This window comes from Durio zibethinus, chromosome 18 (genome assembly GCF_047325235.1).
Source record: "Durio zibethinus cultivar Kanyao isolate XHJ-2024 chromosome 18, ASM4732523v1, whole genome shotgun sequence".
NCBI lineage: Eukaryota > Viridiplantae > Streptophyta > Magnoliopsida > Malvales > Malvaceae > Durio > Durio zibethinus.
The window spans coordinates 5,055,192-5,070,770 of record NC_143179.1 but is presented as its reverse complement, the minus strand read 5'-3'; the positions used below and the strand labels follow the sequence as shown (position 1 = coordinate 5,070,770).

At 30.9% G+C, this 15,579-nt stretch overlaps 1 protein-coding gene and 1 long non-coding RNA gene across 3 annotated transcripts; one reads left to right on the top strand and one right to left on the bottom strand.

The window, feature by feature from the left end:
- Positions 1-5,704: 5,704 nt before the first annotated feature.
- Positions 5,705-6,824, bottom strand: LOC149513632 (uncharacterized). Its single transcript, XR_016329493.1, has 3 exons — positions 6,349-6,824; positions 6,111-6,253; positions 5,705-5,980 (listed from the first exon to the last, which is right to left on the bottom strand). It is a non-coding gene; the product is annotated as an uncharacterized LOC149513632 (long non-coding RNA).
- Positions 6,825-10,863: 4,039 nt separating this feature from the next.
- On the top strand, positions 10,864-11,722 carry LOC111300312 (uncharacterized). Of its 2 annotated transcripts, none has more exons than XM_022895949.2 (2): positions 10,864-11,170; positions 11,280-11,722. In XM_022895949.2, exons 1-2 carry the CDS (start codon positions 11,014-11,016, stop codon positions 11,531-11,533), a joined length of 411 nt encoding a protein of 136 aa, XP_022751684.2. In that variant the 5' UTR covers positions 10,864-11,013; the 3' UTR covers positions 11,534-11,722. The 2 variants fall into 2 exon arrangements, with proteins under 2 accessions (XP_022751684.2, XP_022751683.2); XM_022895948.2 differs by having other exon boundaries at positions 10,867-11,170; positions 11,277-11,722.
- Positions 11,723-15,579: the final 3,857 nt, after the last annotated feature.

Sequence of the window (15,579 nt, the reverse complement as noted above, 5' to 3'; positions counted from 1 at the left end):
CTAGAGTGTTTTAAATTTGAGTAAGAATATCATGTATCATGCTAGAACAAAGCACATTGATGTTAGATATCATTTATTATGTTCAGTGATTGAAGAATGGTAGATACTGATGAAAATGTAACTAATATGTTGACTAAGATACTTTTCAGGAAAAAACTTAAGCTCTGTAGTAACTTGGCCTGAACAAGTTCCTTGGTCAAGGTAAGTTCTAAATGAAATTGCTATGGTAATGAATCTCCACCTAATGGGGCTGGAGAGGCAGATTATTAAGAAAATGGGATCCAGCCCCATGTAATTGATTTTGGACCAATCAAAGGCCATGAGCCTTAGTATTTATTTTTACACAGTGCTCTAGCTACTTAATAGAAAGAGGTGGGGTTACTTTAAGGTAGTGTTGTAAACCAAAAAGAGAAAAAATAAAAGCTAGGAAAAGTAGAGAAAAAAAAAAAAGAAAGTTGATTGAACAGAAGTCGATCCGTAGTCCAATTAAGCTGAAATTTTGTCAATAGGTTTATGATTCAGAGTTTTACATTTTGAACGGTGAAGATCGGGTTTGAAGCTCTCTATGAATAAATCTAGTGTGTATTTATTGAGTCACCTATTTGTTAAAATTTTTTCAATTATCTCTCTAGTTGTTGATTAGCTATAGTTTTAGCTAGAGAAGAACTTTGTATATCCATTATTTGATAGTGGAGATTTTTTTTAGTGATACGTGATTTTTTTCTTTACACTTAAGGATTTTTCACGTAAATCTTGGTGTGTTTTATTTTTTTTTTATGTTGTTGATTGTTGTCTATTACTGTGAGTTTATTACGATTTGTTGTTTCTATATTGTTATGATTATTACTTCAGGCCCAACAAGATACCAAATTTGTAAGTACTCTCATTGTTGCTCATTTTAGGCTTTTAACATCATTATCATCACAAATTGATGAAGAAGAGGGCTATATAGCTCATGCTCCATATTCCACCATAGTAAGTAATCTCATGTATGCCGTAGTTTGTACTCGTCCTGACATTTCTCTAATAATTAGTGTTGTTAGTTTATAAATGGCTAATTCTATTAAAGGTCATTGGCAAGTAATGAAATTAATTTTGAGATACTTGAAAGGTATAATTGATTTTTTTTGGCATTTAGTAATGGGGATGAAAGTTTATTTGGTTATATTGATTTAGATTATGCAAGAGATCTCAACAAAATAAGATCTTTAACATGACATGTCTTCATTTTAAGAAATAATGCTATCCCTTGAAAATCTACACTACAACCTACAATTGCCTTGTCCACAACTGAAGCAAAATTTATAGCAGTGATTGAGGCTATCAGGAAGGCTATTTGGCTACGAAGCTTGTACAATAAGTTCAATGCAAATCATTAAGGTATTATTGTTTCCTGTGATAATCAAAGCACAATACATTTAATGAAAGATCAAATGTTCCATGGTTAAACAAAGCATATTAGTGTTAGCTACCATTTTGTTTGTGATATTGTTACAAAAAGAAAATTTGTCATGAAGAAAATTGGTACTGCAAACAACCTAGTTGATATGTTGACAAAGTCTCTTCTAGTTGCCAAGTTCAAGCATTAATTGCTTGGACTTTGATTGGTATTTGCAGCACTTGAGTTAACCTTATCAAGACTAGTTGAAAAAGGTGAAGTTATTGTAAGCATAACCTTAAATCCAAAGAACTATATGTGAATATTATTGAAAACTTATTTGGCAAATATAATTGATAAGTAAAACCTAATGCAATTTTAAAGAGACTAGATATTTCTCTTCATTCTTCTCTTACTGGCAGCATCTCAATAAGTAAATACCATTATTTAGAAATAAAGAATAGACCTTAGCCAAATAATGTTAAAATCTTAGAAACCTTTTCATTAAAGATTTTTCGGGTCATAGGCCTACACAACTACCAAACCACATTAACTCAATAAGATATGCAAAGCCTACACATAATTGATCACAATTAAATATTTGTGCTCTTATGCTTATCTCGTATTAAGATTAAATTTATCAATCCGTTTTATTAAACTATAAAATCACCAATTAATAATAGTCCACTTACTAAAAATTTTTAATATTTTTTCACTTGGATAATATTAATTGAGTTGTTTGATTTTTAAAAAAATATAATTTAGAAAACAAGACTCCAGGCTTATTAACTTTACTTTAATATGATCACAGTTTTAAAAATAATTTATTCCTTGAGACAACATATTAATGATTTTGTTCAATAAAATCATCAAATACTGAATCATGGCAGCTATTATGTCCTTTATTGATACAAGAGCAATTCATGGTTACAAGTACCAAAGACTCTATCAACAATGGATCTCAATGTGATTGCGTAGTAAAAAAATGACACCTAAATGTGATCTTAATGTATTATTTTTATTATTAATCCTTTTACCGATTTCTCTAAACTTATTAAGAAATCTCTTCAGCATCCAAATATGCCTATATATCTCTTCTTTATCCTCGAGGTTACTTGTTAGATGTGCCTAAATGACATTAAAGTCATACTTAAGACATATACCAAGTCTTAAGATTTTGTAATATGACATGTCAATCTAAGATGTGTACATACACTAATAAACATATAAAGAAATAACAACTGTGATGTATAAATAAAACAATTGTGTCTACTTAATTAGATGGTATCTTATGGACTTATTCATTCAAACTATATCATATAAATAATTATCAATTATATGCTATACATTTAACAAAGTAAAAAATCCAAAACACCAATGGTTTCAAAAGCAAATTTACAATGCATCATTACCATAATCAACCCAATACCTTAACAGATTTTATTTTCCATACCTATGCATATTCATATTATGAGCTTAGTAATACCATAATCCTCACATAGAGAAAATATTTCATTATTTTATCAAATCATAATGACTCCCACTGATCTAGAGAATCATAAACATGCTTAATCAAACTTTGAATAATAAATAAAGAGCACTTCAATAAATGGAGTCATAACAAAATTATGTATTGTCTAGCCTCATGCCAAATGTGATAACCACTATTGATCTTAGACTTTCATGATGTCACTTTAATAATCACTTACAAATTACTAACATATTATGAGCAAATTTTTATATTCAATGTTCATATAATTCAAATTTCTTAATGTTTTAACATAAGATTATTTTTAATAAATTTAAAATTTGTTGAATTATCAGTTTTTTATATCTAAAAATGCCTAAATCAATAGCCTACTAACTCCTATTGACCTTAACACACATTGTATCTCTAAAACAATATTTTAAGGCATTTATGAGTTCTTACTACTTCAAAACATATGCAGAAGCACTCCCACTAATTTTTACTTCTTTTAAAAGAATAGTTTAGCATTGATAAAATAATAATGATAAAAAAATGTCATAACCTTTATATTATCTTTTTTTTAAAATAACTTTCAAAATTAATTCATATGTAATTCAAAACAAAAAAAGTGAAATGAGAGAAAATTATAAAATTCTTATTCTCTTTCAAAAGTAAACCAACAAAATTTGGAGAAAATTCTCAAGAAAGGAATTGAACTAATAAAAACAAAATAAATAGTTTACTTATTTGCACAAAATTTCACTCTTCAAAACTCTCATATGTGTGATAAGTGTAAAACAATATTCTTTCCTTCACGTGTGAGTTTCTTAAAAGAAAATAAAAAAAAATTAAATTTTCTTTTAAACACATTGTAAATAAATGACAACGATATGCCCTTTAAAATTGATAACTTTTAGGTTTGATAATAGTAACTAAGATAATCAAACCAATATCTTAATTGAGAGTTAAACAAGTAGAATGAATATTTGTCAAAATAAAATTAAATTTCAACAACTCACAATTTTACTTAAAACTAATTGAAATGTCATAACAGGTCTAAACTTTATTGTATAAAAGCTAACCTCTTAGCCATCATAAGATACTATACAATAAATGTACATCTTTAGATGTGATAAATTAAAGTAATTAAAATTTATACATTTACTATGTTGTACAAAACATCTAAGAACTTATTACTTATGGTAGACATTAATTTATGATGACAAGTATCTAAACATAGTAAAATTAAGTACAAAGGCCAATCAAATAAGATTTTAATCAATTCAATATCTTTACTGGTCTTATCAAAACAATTAAAGTTTTATATCATAAATTTAATCTTAGACATTATTTTAAAGAAAACATTATACTTTTGTGTGATCACACCTCAAAACAATAAAAAATACAAAAACTTTCGAAAATATATCCCTTTTGAGTAGACAAATTCTCTAGCTCCATGTATATTTTCACTTCATAAAAATGTTTCACAATTATCTCTAAATTAAAAACATATAATCACTCTCTTTGAGTAGGTAATCATATATAGCAACTTAGAGACAATCCATAATAACATAAGAAATTTTATAATTATTATATTTCTGTTGATTTTCTTACATTTATTTATAAGTGTGATTACTCTAAGAGAGATACTAATATAAATGAACCTTTATGGATCACTAAAAGTTAAAATTTAGAAAGGGTTAATATGTAATTTGACCCCTAAAATATATTATTTTAAATCATTCGATATTTATAACAAATTTAAAATTTAATCATCCTAATTTTATTTTCAACAAATATTTTGCATCACTAACTAACAATATTAGTCAAAATATTGATGTAGAAAATATTAACTAATAAAAATATGTCACATGTCTTAATATGATTGAATTTTTACCACATCAACTTACTCTATTAGAGTGGGACAAAAGGACCAAAACAAAGTTCCAATATTTATGAACGTCTCCGCCACAATTAAACTATTGAAGCTAAAATTGCTATTTGCAATATTTACTACTTCTGCAGCCGTGGTACTAGAGTCATACTCAGCATATTTTTCGAACCTAAAATTAATTCTATGTTGCTTACAACTTGATATAGGAATGAAACTGTAGAGAAATATATAAACCAGAGAACGAGAGCTCGGAGACAGTTATGGTCAGCTGTACAACCAACCATGCAGTGGAAGTGCCAAAGAGATAAATGTTTTGTTAATGGAGAATTACCATGTGTGATACGTCAATCTATAATGTGATGTCTCCATTTCTTCAGCCAAATAAGTTATCACGCATGACAATATGTAAAAGCCAATGAATTCATATAAAACAGAAACATGATGGGGCAGTAAACCCAATATGCAGCAAATGACTGATCATTCATGTCATAACTATATATAGTTTTACATCCAAGAGCAACCTGCGAGTATAATTCTCCTACAATTGCAAATTAAGAATAGCAAGCACTTGTAATAGCATTTTAGAAGATGCCTAACATTGGAGGGTTAGAGGTACAGATATGAAAATTCAGCGAAAATGCATTCATTAATATATATATATATATATATACATACATATATATATATATATATACATATATATGTGCCAATCTACTCCATCTTTGAGGTCTCTCGTAAGTAAAAGCTCTACATCTTGTTGCATTGGACTGTGGAAGTCAAGGGTAGTTCAGAAATTGCGATGTTGAAACATCTATACATAGAAGCACAAAGATTAAATCAATAGAGAAGCGGCCAACTCAGCTGTTGAACAGCAGCTGTTAGTCTTTTTCACATGCCTTGCTCTTTTAGCTTGGAAATGCTGGAGGAGAGCTCTGCAATATCAGCAATGGGTAGTGGGAAATTATTACGTACCTTTGACATGAATTTATAAATAGAAAGATACAAACAAGCAAATTCAAAAACTAAGAATCATGTCATTGAGCTCAATATTGTGGCATCTGCACATGGCTTATCTGTTATAGTAAGAGATGTTATAAATAGGAACAGATAACATATTCTTAGTATGTTCAATATCACTAACCTAATTTAGAAGCTTCTTCAAAGCTTGTCATACTGGTCTTCAAAGGCAACTCATTCTTTTTCAATTAATCTACTTGATTTCAATTTTGATTTAAAAATCCTGGTAATCATATAGAAAATAAACGTATCAACAACCAGAGAACTTTATTCTCAATGGTGCAAACAAGTACTCAGGCAATTCACACAAACACCAACGTCCGTTATAGTAACAACAGATGTCTGTTTTTGACCTCCATGTCCAGAAACATTTCCAGAAGATCGTGAAACATGGAATGTTCAACTGTTAAGGTCCATTGATGATGAAGCTGCGTTCCGCTTTCCCGACAACTCTGAGGATGCAGCTACATCAGTTCTTGTCAGCAGAGGTTGGTAGCTGATAAATGATGATGAGTACATTAATGCCTTATGCTTTTCTAAAGCATCTATGTATAAATAGGAACAGATAACAATTTCTTGGTAAGGACAGACCTGTTGACGACGCACATGCTAAACTTGGGACCATATGCCTTTTGCAGTTGATGATGAATACATTATAATTGAATCTGCCAACATCAATCAAAGATCAATGGATGGTGCCAGGGATAAAGAAAGTGCAACGTGACCTACCAACGGCATCACCTAGCGACCAAAGAGCAAGCCAGGGGCCAGATTCATGGGCATTGTGGTATGAGCACATAGGCAAGCTTGGTAACTCCTTTCTCCAAACAGAGAGCTTGGAATGCGTTCAGAAGAAGTTGAACCAGATTGCTGAGGAATAATGGGATCTCTGCGCGTGTGACACGTTAGATTATGACTTGCCAGGCCATTTGCTAAGTTATCCCATTCGAATTACTCACAATGGGAGAGGTGAAAGAACTTCCAGTGTTGGAATGTTTCCCAGACATCAAGGCTTTGAGTTCTTGGATCCAAATCTGAGATGCTTCCATTCATTCTCACCACTTAAGTTCAGTTGTCTACTCTTAATAGTCAGGATGATTACATTCTTTGATTCTGTCGTTTACGTCATGTTTTCATGTTTGGATAGATATTAATAAACGAAAGATAAAAATAAAAAAATAAAAAGAAAATTGTATATTTACATTTTATTTAAATAGTTAAAATTAATAAGAAATGAAAAAGAAATGAATTCTAACAATCATTGATTGAATAAATAGTAAAAAAATATTTATTATAAATCTTTAATCATATATACATCCTAGCTTGTACCAATAAATCTTTTTAAATAAAATTAAACATATTTAATACAATAAGATATATTAGTTAGTTATTGATTTACTATTAATTTTGTGTTTAATTCAATTTTTTAATTTATTCTGATAATAATTTGGCTTGTTTTGTTGTTAAGGCTTAAAAAATTATAAAATATTTATAAATTATGATATTATATAAAATACCCATAAAAATAAATTATTTTTATAGGAAATATCAATTATATAATTAAATCTAATGTCATAATAAAAATATGAATATAATAATCTTTTTATAAAAACAAAAAATTTTCAACTTTTTTTTCCTTAGTTTGTTTTTCAAATTAAGGTATTAAAAAAATAAAGATTACAAGGGAAATAAAAAATTATTAAATTTTCACCTATTTTATTTTTTTAAAATTAAAAATTTATCCAAACAAAAGAATAATTTTTTTGTTCTCATTACTTTTTTTTAATTTTTTTCCCCTCCTCTCAATCCAAACATAGTGATCAGCAGGAATTAATCCTGAAGCCAAACACCTTATAGAAAGTGCCAATGCAGCTCTGACACTAAACCATTTGGTTAATTGAAAATGGTCTTATAGAAACCTTTGCTGCTCGACTATATAGGACTTAAAAAAAATTGACTAAATCTTTAATTCAGGATGAGTTGAAGGAACACAATTTTGGAAGGGTAAGGTCCTCTTCCAATTAACCATGAATTTAGCTCTGCCCTTTGCAGTCTTATACATAACTCCCTATCCATGCATTACTGATTTGGTGCACTTATGAATGCTATGGTTTTCCTTTTTTTTATTTGTTTTCATTTTGGGAACAGAGCAAAAGCTCCAATATATGCTGATAGAACATCCAAGGTTTGTTCAATACTTTGACAAAAAGTGGTAAATATCCAAATTCTCATCTTCTTCCATATACCTATGCCAACAATATAAAAGTGTTAGAACATTTAATTTCAGTGGTCCATGACAAATTCAAATAAAAAAAAAAAAACAAAGCTTCTTCCATACGTGTAGCAGTTAATGATATTTTTAGCATATGCTTTTGGATATTCTTGTAGCACTCAAAATTAATGCCAAGTTTTAATTTCCAATTGCTAAACTATAATCTGCCCACCCATTAACCTAACCAGTTGACTTCTAATTTCACATACCATTTCTTCCAAAACCGAAATACTTTTTCAATGGAAACCCATTTTCTATTTGCACAAAACCTCTTTTTCTCAATAAATTATTGTTGCTTACGGCCTACTTTTGAAACCGAAGTTTCGTTGTAGACTTCTTTGCTAATCACTTCATTGGTAGGTATCTCTACCCTTCTACAGAAACCATAGCTTGTGGATTCCGTCACCAAGATAGAAACATGTAAATCTTGACTTTAAGATGGTCCTTAGGCGTAGGGTAATTACTTTGTGTGCCTCGATTCCTAGGTAGAGGCAGGGAAAGCCCACAATTTTCCAACACAGTAGAAAAAAAAAAAGAAAAAGCAAACAATAAAGTAAATTATTGAATACATTAAATTTTTAGTTTTAAGAATTAAGATTTAAATGTTGATAATTTCAAGTTTAAAAAAAATGTGCTTGCACATTTTGCCATATCAAGTCATTAACCTGTGGCTACAAATTAAAGTTTCAGAACCAGGGAAAGATTTTTACCTCACAACTATTGCCAGACTTCATGTTTGGGATTAGTTAGGTGTGTAAAAGAAAATTGTTGGCAAGGGCATGATTCACGTTCTATGAAAAGTCTAGTGCATCACCAGATAAACCAAATTTACATGTAGATTTCATCAGTTGATGATTTGATTTGACGCATACACGTATATGAAAAGCCTGAGAGCAATTTCAATGCCAAGCCAAAGAGAAATTGAGAAAAAAAAAATTGCCTTATCCGAATTAAAATCTCTTTCTGGTTGGTTCTGACAAGAAAAGAATCTTCTTTGAATCAGAATTATGCTCAAAAGCATATCGCACTCACTTGTCCGAACGCTGCTAATCATTAATTTTTCCTGTTTCCTTCAAACTAATACGTAACATCTCATGATGTTGATATTTATAAATCCCCCGTTTTGCCTTTTAGTATAAGTATATTTAAAAAATCAAAATTAATATCTAAATTAGAAAGAGAGATAAAAAGAAAATATTTCAAGATCGTCAAAAATCATTGTGGGCAAAACTTTGAAAAGAATCACCGAGTCTAGTTCCTATGTACCATCCAAATATGCAGAACTAAATGTTTGAGCAAGATGTTTATGAAAATTTTAAAAATTAAAAATTAAAAAAATTAATTTTCTTATATATTCTAAAAAGTTTTTTGAGTATTTTTATGTTAATAAAATTAATAAATTTAATAAAATTTTATATATCTATATTATAAGTGAATATCTTAAAAGGAAATTAAAATCCACCACCCACAATCCATTTGATCGAACTTTAAAAAAGAAAAAAAAGGTAAAAACAGTCGTATCGTATTGATCTGCAATCTTGGACCACGACTCTTCGGCCTAATAAAGCTTCTGATGGCTTAATGTTAGAGGACATTGAACAATACCAGGTGCCCATGACCCACAGCCCAAAAAGGAGCCCTTTTTTCTTTTTTTTTTTAATTTCAACTCCGTTGATAATCAAACCCCCTCCTAGCCCATTGGCCATTGGTTACACAGTCATTTTCCCATCTTGAACCAGGTCTAAGCAACTCAAAACTACAATGTCCAATCTTTTGGCAAATGAGAGAGTCTGATACGTCATGGATGACACAGGGCAGCGTGCATTCAAAGGAAAATCAACCATAATTATTGAGCAAAGGTAATCTTCATACGCTCTTTTTCTAAAGCGTGAAACTCACTTTCCAGATTTAGTATATTTTCTTTTTCCTTCTGAAAATGATTATGAAACAATTTGAGGGGTTTGTATGAGTTTTGCTGACAAAACTCTATCTTCTGCACACATTGTTGTCCGTTTCTTACAAGTCTTTAAGCCTCTTGTTTTTCGTTCCGTTTTTGGTCGTTTCCACAATTGGCGTGATCTTTCTCGTAAGATTCTATTGAAAATAATAGAATTAGAATTTCGTTGATGATAAAGTCTCAATAGACCCAGCCCCATACATAGAAAATATCGACCCTGTTTCAGGTTTTTGATGGAAAACAAAGATAGCAGATGAAAATGCACTAAAAAAATCCTCCTGGAAAAGATTTCTACACGGATAAAGAAGGATTCCTAATAATGTAAGCAAGATTGGTTTAGGGTAAGATCAACATCATATCGGTTTCTAACTTCTGCGAAAGAAAAAATCAGACAACTAATGAAATTAACAGTAACCAATGACATGGGGCGACAGCATTAATTTTTCCAAAGAATCGGGAAATTACAAAGAAGGAAAAAAACCCACCTAAAAAATGAAAGGTGGTCTGCCAAATTTGCAGTAACAATAGGTTGAACTGACAAATAAGATACTGTGCATCTAGTCTCTCCCTAAGAAGCAATTGAAATAACGATAGTTTTTGTCCGCGGCATTGCCGTGTTGAGCACGTGCAGCAGTTAAGAGAGCCCAACCCTACAGTCCCTTCCAGAAGCCAAAATACCATGCCCTTTCTCAGCCTTCGAAAACATTAGTTTTTACAGAAAATTCTGTCACATTCAAATACTAAACAATATGACAAAAGAAAAAGACCCACCAATCAGGCCTTCCTTTGCTTTCTACAATTATAAAATATGTAATAAAATATTGCCACTTGATTCCAATATTTTATTCACACACCTTCACCAGACTTCGCTATTTATCCTTAGTAAACACCAGAACTAACCCCCCCCCCCCCCTCTTTCTTCCCCAGGCAAAACCAAACAGAGCCTCATTTTTATTCACCCATTTCGGCCTACAATTTTTGTTTTTGGTTTCTTGGGTTTGAGATTTTGGTCTTGTCCTGAGAAAACATGGCTTCAATATTGAGCTCACAAGGAGTGGTCTTCGCCACAGCTATGGCAGTCTCTGGCACTGTAATTCTCCTTGCTTTTCGCCTTCAGAAATCTTTCCCTCTTGATAAAATCCCGCAGCCCTCACAACAAGTCCTCCGCTCCTGCATATCTTCTGGTACATATCCATAAACAACTAGCCCTCTAGCTCTACTTGCGTGCATATATTTTAACATACTGATCCTAATTATTTGAACATTCTTTTTCTTGGGTGTTGTTTGAAGAAGGGAAGGAAAGGGAGAAGAAAAAGAAGAAGAAAGTGCACTTTGCGGAAGATGTGATGGATCCGAGAGGGGATGGAGAAGAGTTCAGGAGACAGGTGAAGAATCCTGTTAGAATAGGTAGCAACAATTCCCCGGCAGCTTTAAATTCATCTCCAAAGTTCAAGAAAATTGGTGGAGGAATGCCTGCTAACAGAGTAGCTCTTTACAATGGAATTTTAAGGGATCGTGTTGTTCAACGATTGGCTTACTCTTACTGAGAAACAAAACATGCAAGAAGGAAAAAAGAAAAACAGATTTTGATTTTTATTCTTGTACAATCAAAGTTGTGCTTGTTTTTCACTGCAGTTTGTGTCTGTAGTTTGTAATTTTGTAAATATTATAGTTTTTTTTTTCCATTTCAATTTTCATTTTTGTGAAAAGTTTTAATGACACTGCTCCCCTTTCTAGCGTTTTTTTTTCTTTTTTTATTAGTTTTTTTGTTAATTCTTTTATTATTTGGACTATTTAGATAAAAAGAAAAAAAAATTTATAAAATATAGGAATTTTAGATGTTAAAAAAAAAGATATAATTTTAAAAATATTTTAAAAAAATGAACAATAAAAAATGAAACACCGGGAATAATTAAATGAATTTGAATCATTAGACCAAATATTTTGTTTTGATTTTTTTATATGAGAATCTTCTTTTTAGATTTGATCTTAATAATAAATGAGAGTTAAGTAACTTTATTAGAAATAACTTTGCATTGTTTAAAAAACTTTTTTGCGCGCATCAAATGACGAGTGGTGTATTGTTAATGCGGTTTAGTTTATGAATCAAATTAAAAATTTTACTCTTTAAATCAAACTAAAGTTTTGGTGTGATTTCTCTATTTTTTTTTTTAATAAAAAAGAGCCATAATTTTTAAAATGAGAGAAAAGATAAAAGATATTTTGTTTTAAATTTTAAATGTATTAAATATTATTTTTTAAAATGATTTTTCGATTTTAATTAAACTATGTTCGATAGAAAATATATAAAAAGAAAAGTAAAAAAAAAATTAATGATTAAGATTTATAATAATATGTATTATTTTATAATTCAATCATAATATTAAAAAATTTTTCTTCTTTGTCACCAATAGGGAGTGAATGTGAACATCCTGAAATAAAAATTGGAAATAAAAAATGCTGTATCCCTTATAGCTCCTCTTCTGCTCAAATGATAAGGAGGAAAGGAAAGGAAAGACAGAGGCTTGAAGCCAAACACAGACAAAATTCTCCCGGCACATGAAGTTTCTTGCAATGGCAAACAAGTTATGCTTTGTTTACGGAAATTTGGAAATATCTATGTGGCTTTTGTAATTTGTTTCCGACATGGAAGCCTCTTTCACATGGGCATGCATTTAACAAAACTTGAATTGAACTCATGCGAGTGTGTAGGGTGAATGCAAACATGCGTTAGGATGCTTCCTTTCTCACTTCTCTTGTCTACAAGCATACATGCTTCTTTCAATAATGGACTTTATAACTAAAAGTCAAATGACCAATTCATTGACTTCACTTTAATTTTTTTTTTTTTATAATTTGGGTGACTTTAATTTTTTCTTTTTTTTTTAATTTGAGTGATATACATTGCATTCGTACCAAACCATGTCTTTAGTTATTATTATTAAGGTTATTTTTTAAAATATGAATATTTAAAATTTAAAATTAAATTTAATTAATTCATCTAATCATTTTTAAAAAATGATAACTTATTACATACTAAAAAATTTTTACAGCGTCACAAATTACAATATTTTTGAAATTGTTGATATATTTTTTGTGTTTAGATCAAATCATATTTTGTTAGAGTTTTATGTTGACAATTTTCTAATTCATTGGCTCATTTGTCTGACTGTTTTTTTCTTTTTCAATTTAGCCATTTTATAGGACCACTAGAAGAAAATGCTTGGTTGAGACACATGGACGGTAGGTGGAGGAGACAAGTAGAGGATGGAAAGCCACAAAGGAGAAGCATAGGCAACTGAAATTTTCATTGAAATTGTAAGACAATCTTTATTCTCATCACCTACCTTGTCTTTTCTATTGATATTATCTTATTCTTTTGATTTTGGAAGTGCTAATGTTTCATGTGGGGGCCTTGTGCTTCTCACATTTCTTCTCTTCCTTTTTTTAGTTATTTAAAATTTCATAATTTTCTAATTAATTGAATATATTTCTCAAGTCCTAATTATGCACTAAATTAAGTGTCCAATAAACTCCTAAGGCCATGGTTCAAAAAATTCCATAAGGATTTCAGTGTTTGACCAATCAGCCAAACCAATGGAGAAAGGACACTCCCAACATGTTTGAGTTTTGTTTGGACAAACCATGTGAACATTTTCCAGCATGGACCAATCCCATTTCTCCTGGCTGTTGCCTTGAAAAATTGGTGGCAAGCAATTTTCTTCATTTTTTTTGGAGTGATGAGCCATTCATGAATTGGGTTGACATTCCAAAAATAAGTTTGCATTCACATGGAACAGCAAAGTTGCCTCAGCAAAATAATGTCATAACTAGATGAGGTCATAAACTAGAATGATTTTTGGTAAAATATTGAAGCCAAACTGCATTTTCCTTTTACCAAAAATCTCTTCGGAATGGAGACAATGAAGAGTCCCCATATTTAAAACTTTACTCCTCTCTTTTTTCCTCAAGGTGAGCGTCACCAAGATGATATTTTGGTAGTCAGTCAAATAAATCTTGAAAATGATATGGAATGATCTCTTCAATGAAGTGATCAGCTTGTTGGAGACTGATCATTGAAATGATTGTAGTGCAATGGCTAGTGTAGGCCTGTAGGGCGTGCAGTGTCATGTGTCCCAGCCTGATGTGCTCTGCAGGACACTGTTTGAAGTTCACGAGAAAGCATCTCAGGCCTACAAGTTGATAAATTATTGGGCAGAGGATTCAGGATTCAGAACAAAAGTAGCTCAACAATTGGCTGTGATCAAGTTACTAAAGATATTTGCTCTGTTTTTATTATCACTTGTTAATTTCACGTATCAAATCATTCATTTTGGGGATAAGTTACCGCTCTTGAAAAATGTTTTTTCAGTTGCGTTCATAATCAATCCGGTGCAGTCGATATGACATGCATATAATTGACGAAAAGAAAAACTAAGCAGTGTCCATATGGATTGGTGTAAGGCCAAAAGGCTTATGTAGTTGATAAAAGGTTTTTTTTTTTTCTTTTTTCATGTTTATGCAAGCAAGGCAATGGCTATTTCATCATCAATGCACAAAGGGAATAGGCATTTCCTAACTCCATTTCTCATTGAAGTGTACTTTGGTTAGGCATTTTGAGTACGTTCTTGTCGGCCTGTTGCCATAAATATATATCTATGTATGGAAAAAATAAAAGAACTCTTAAAAATAGAGAAAAGCTATCTTTCCATGTACCATGTAATAATTTTTTATTCATTTTCGAAGTACAATGCTACGTGATTGGCAAAAAAAAAGTACAATGCTAAGTGCACATAAATTATACAAAATGCATTATGTTTTAATGATCAAATCCCAATTGGCAGCTGCCACGGAGACATCCCCGTTAAAAAATGCTTCAATCAAGAATCACCGCATCAGTAACGGGCACATGACACTGGCAAAATCTCATGGTCAGATGCTGATGTAGGTGCTCCTCTAGATCCAAGTGGGGTTTGCCACCGTTATCTCACCAACCTTTTTAAAAAATTAATAAATTTTCACTTTTAATATGCAAAGGAAAAAAAAAAGGCAATGGCTTTCGTGTACGGTTCTTTTTACTTTTTTTTTTAAATTAAAGTGGTCCATGACCTCTTCCATTAATTTAGTTTAAAAAAAAAAAAGCCAATGCTTTCGCTTAAGCTACTTGGACAAAAAAGGAAAAACCTACCAATTACACAATTAAGATAAAGTCACCCAATAATTTGACCAAATCCCATTTTCCTTGCCACCTCTAACCTCATTCTCCTTTGGCCTCGCGTCAAATATTATTGAGAGAAAACAAAAGGCATTTGGGTTCTTTAAGAAATCACCTAAAAGCGACTTCCTTTTGGGAATTTAGGTGGGTGACATAAGGTTTTGAGTGGCCTTTCTGATGGCCTAAATAAGGGAAGCTCCCATTTCTTTACTAATAAAATGGTGAGGCTGGCGGTCTTGAAGATAAGGGTTACCGGCATTGTTTACCAAAGAAGTTAATTTTTTGGGGTACTTTATTAGTGGTAATGACGTTGGGTTGATGTTGCCCATTCTCAAATGTTGGAAACAACTCTAACATTTTCTGTTTTTTACATCTTAA

Bases quoted from the DNA above. Each gene is read 5' to 3' on its own strand.
- LOC111300312 (XM_022895948.2), top strand. From the start codon at position 11,014: ATGGCTTCAATATTGAGCTCACAAGGAGTGGTCTTCGCCACAGCTATG. The intron at 11,171-11,276 runs GTACATATCCAT...TGTTGTTTGAAG, and splicing joins CCGCTCCTGCATATCTTCTG to AAGGGAAGGAAAGGGAGAAG.